The 3,832-nt window shown below is 41.3% G+C and overlaps 1 protein-coding gene across 1 annotated transcript; it reads left to right on the forward strand.

Moving 5' to 3' along the window:
* Positions 1–228: 228 nt before the first annotated feature.
* Positions 229–3,555, forward strand: LOC143885424 (geraniol 8-hydroxylase-like). The gene is made up of 2 exons (XM_077389591.1): positions 229–1,232; positions 2,558–3,555. Exons 1-2 carry the CDS (start codon positions 351–353, stop codon positions 3,161–3,163), a joined length of 1,488 nt encoding a protein of 495 aa, XP_077245706.1. The 5' UTR covers positions 229–350; the 3' UTR covers positions 3,164–3,555.
* Positions 3,556–3,832: the final 277 nt, after the last annotated feature.

Here is a 3,832-nt window from a genome sequence, read left to right on the forward strand (position 1 = left end):
TTTAGGGCACAACTTATTTACGTCGTGGCCCAACAAATGGACGGTTTGGATCTTCATATGGAGTGGAATATGTAGGCTTACCGCGGTAAATGTGAATACAATTGACTGAGAAAGAGTTTACTATTGTTGACAGCATTTGGGTGCATAGTAGACTAGTAGAGTGGTTCGATGTTTAAATTAGGCATGCCATGGTAAGTGTACACATTAAAAAAGACAACGACTCCTCTTAGTCTCTTACCTTTTATGGAAATTAATGTCATACCCCAAGTTAAATAATACACCCTATCAGATCCATCTTTAAAGGAGTGGTCATGTGAGATCCGGTTCTGAATCTTAGAAAGACAGAGAGAATGGACTACTCAACTCTAGTGTTGTGGATCTCTCTTGTGTGTTCTTGCATCCATGTTTTCAATCTTCTTGCAAGAAAACAGTCCTGTAAAGGGAAGCTCCCACCCGGGCCCGTCCCTCTTCCGATCGTCGGAAACCTATTCAAACTCGGTGACAAACCCAATGAGTCACTCGCCGAGTTAGCCAAGACCTATGGCCCTCTGATGACTCTCCAGCTTGGCCGTGTAACAACGGTAGTTGTTTGCTCTGCCAAAATGGCCAAAGAGGTCCTCCAAAAGAACGACCAGGCCTTCGCGGGTCGAACCGTCTTAGATGCAGTTCGGGCACTTCGCCACAACGAGGCATCGATGGTGTTTTTGAACCCAAATCCTTACTGGAAGAAGCTTAGGATGTTGAGCAATACACAAATTTTCACCTCTCAAAGGCTTGATTCTAATGAAGGGCTTCGACGCCAGAAGGTGCAACAGCTGGTTTCTCACATAGGCAATAATTGTACCACAGGGCGAGCGGTGGATATCGGTCGAGCCGCTTTTGCTTGTACCCTTAATTTGTTATCCAACACAACCTTCTCTGTGGATTTGGTTGATCCAAACTCTGAATCTGCACATGAATTCAAGGATGTTGTTTGGAAATTAATGGAAGTGGTTGGAAAGCCTAATCTTTCTGACTACTTCCCGTTGCTTAGACCGATTGATTTGCAAGGGATAAGGCGCCGATCGACGGCTCTTTTAAAGAAAATCCATGAGTATTTTGATGGATTGATCCAAGAGCGTCTACTATATAGAGCTTCATCTAACTCTCCGAGGATGAATGATTTTCTTGACACGCTTCTCGACCACAAGGAAAATGATGATGACAAGTTTGATATCAAAGCTCTGCTTACGGTACATTTTTTATTCTCTTGCATACATTTCTTTCCTAGAATGAGCAATGATTGATGACCATACTGAAAGTTTGCTATTACTCCAGCTTGTTAGAGCAAGTTAGCCTTCCTTGATTTATAATTTCGGTATGTTTGGCAACCATGAAAAAATATTCTATGGAATATTAGTGGGTCCAGCTATGAGATATGGGCCCAGAGGGAGATTTGAGAGGGTGGGGGCATCTAATCTCCATGCTCTCTCCACTCGTCCCCACTCAAGTCTCTCCCCTTCCCTCCTCTTCAAACATCCCCTTTATCTTGATACTATTCATAAAGGTTACTAAGACCTGGTTGAACCCATGACTTCAAACGTTTGGCAGATTTTTAAACAAGGCTTCACCCTTAACTGTGGGTGGAAATAGACAAGGGTGGTCGAAAGATTGTACAGAGTCAAAATGTCAAAATGAGCCCTCTCTCTCTCTCTCTCTCTCTCCAAGTTTGAAACTTCTATCAACTAAACTACAAGGGGGTGGGGGCGGTGTTATAAATCATAATCATGCTTCTTTGATATTTAGATCGGTTTTGAATGATTAATAAATTTGCAGAATTATTCACCCGATTTCATTTGTGATTATTACATTCAATAGTCTTGTGATTCTTTAGAAATTAAGTAATATTTCTTCTTATTGCTTTCTATTTGTTTTGAAAATCGTTATTGCATTAATCCAGTTCCCATATTAGCAGAGCAACATTGGTCCTTGAATAAGAGTGTTGCATACAAATCTTTTTTACTGCTCATATGTAACTTATGAGGAATTCTAGACTGAAGGGAGCCCTTGAAATAAAGTGGTGACAAGGCTCTCCCATTGGCTACACATCACCATCATGCATTAATAACGGCTGAAAAGTCAAACATGACGGCGATGTGCTCCCAATGGGGGAGCCCTTTCACCACTTTTTTGCAAGGGCTCCCTTCAGTTTAGACTTCCTCGTAACTTATTGATCACCGTATAGTAGTTGAGACTGCTTCTTTAGAAAAGATTCTGAGCAATCAATAATAATCCAAACTCAGTCAAAGGTCACATTTGGTCATTCTTCCAACTACCGTAAAAAAGAGTGCTGCTATGGAGACCGAGTGGAACCAAGAGTGTAACCTAACAAATCCCCACATCCCAAATGGCATCGGAGGGGTAGTTTTGCCATTTTATGGAGAAAATAAGCCAAATATCATGGTAAAGATTGCTAATGCGTGAAGAGGCTATTTGTTTGGTTGCACCCCTGGTCCCAAATCGGTTACCATATCATTACTCTAAAAAAATACATACTAACGACAGATTCATTCATCAGGATCTATTTGTTGCGGGGTCTGAAACTAGCTCAAACACCATAGAGTTTGCGATGGCAGAGTTGCTCCATAGCCCTCAAACCATGGCAAAGGCTCGGTCTGAGCTCTTACAAACAATCATCTTAGACCAACAGGTGGAAGAATCGGATATTGCTCGGCTCCCTTATCTACTAGCTGTGGTGAAGGAAACCTTGCGTCTTCATCCACCTGTTCCCCTCATGATCCCTCACAGAGCTGAATCTAATGTGGATATTTGCGGCTTTACCATACCCAAGAATACACAAGTCCTAGTGAATGCATGGGGTATTGGTAGAGATGCCGATATTTGGCCAAATCCTAATGCTTTCATTCCAGAGAGATTCTTGGGCTCTCAAGTGGATTTCAGAGGACAAGATTTTGAGCTTATCCCATTTGGCTCGGGCCGAAGGATCTGTCCTGGCTTGCCTCTTGCATATCGGATGGTGCACCTAATGCTAGCTTCTCTTCTTCATTCGTTTTCGTGGAAGCTTCCTGATGAGATGAGCCCGGAGGACATGGACATGCGATATAAGTTTGGCCTCACATTACAGAGGGCCGTCCCTCTTTGTGCTATTCCCATTCAAGATTAATAACTGGTATTGATATTCCTAGTCTAATTTTAAATGTTGCAAAGATTGTTATTTTATGTCATCAATATTGTAATCCTAGGCGCATATTGCATTTTCCTAGTTTCTTTCATTACTCGGAAAAAAAAAATGGAGTATTTGTGCTTGAAAATTTGACAAAGTGATTAGAAAGTTATGCTAGTTTTAGTGGACTGTGTTTGTGGGTTCCCAAACCAGTGAAAGTTAGTGAGTTCCAACGCAGCTAATGCTATGTTAGTCCCTAATTTAGGTTGTGGAGGAAGTTGGACGAAGTTTCTTTGGTTTTCTTTTATTTAAAGGGTTAGAAACTATCTTTAGAGGGGATTTTGGATTTTGATAAACTTACGTAATTTATGAAATATCAATTGGGTTGCTTCCATTTTGGTTCTTCTTCTCTTGTTGTGTTCTTGAGTTCTAATTTTCTTCTTCTCTTTTAAGCACCCACATCATTTGGTATTAGAGCCAACATTATTCTCTTGGGCTAGCTTCGATTTGATTTTCATTGGGCCACGAAGAGGTAGAGGAAGGCATGGTAACCAAATTGCGGAAGATTTGAGAGATAAATGAGATTGAACTTCAAGCGCTTCGAAGACAAGTTGAACAACTTATCATGCGACTTTAAGTCCAAGATGCTCGAAGTGAGCATTGCGGATC

This window comes from Tasmannia lanceolata, unplaced genomic scaffold, assembly GCF_043159265.1.
Source record: "Tasmannia lanceolata isolate RefF3 unplaced genomic scaffold, GAP_Taslan_0.1 ptg000008l, whole genome shotgun sequence".
Lineage (NCBI taxonomy): Eukaryota > Viridiplantae > Streptophyta > Magnoliopsida > Canellales > Winteraceae > Tasmannia > Tasmannia lanceolata.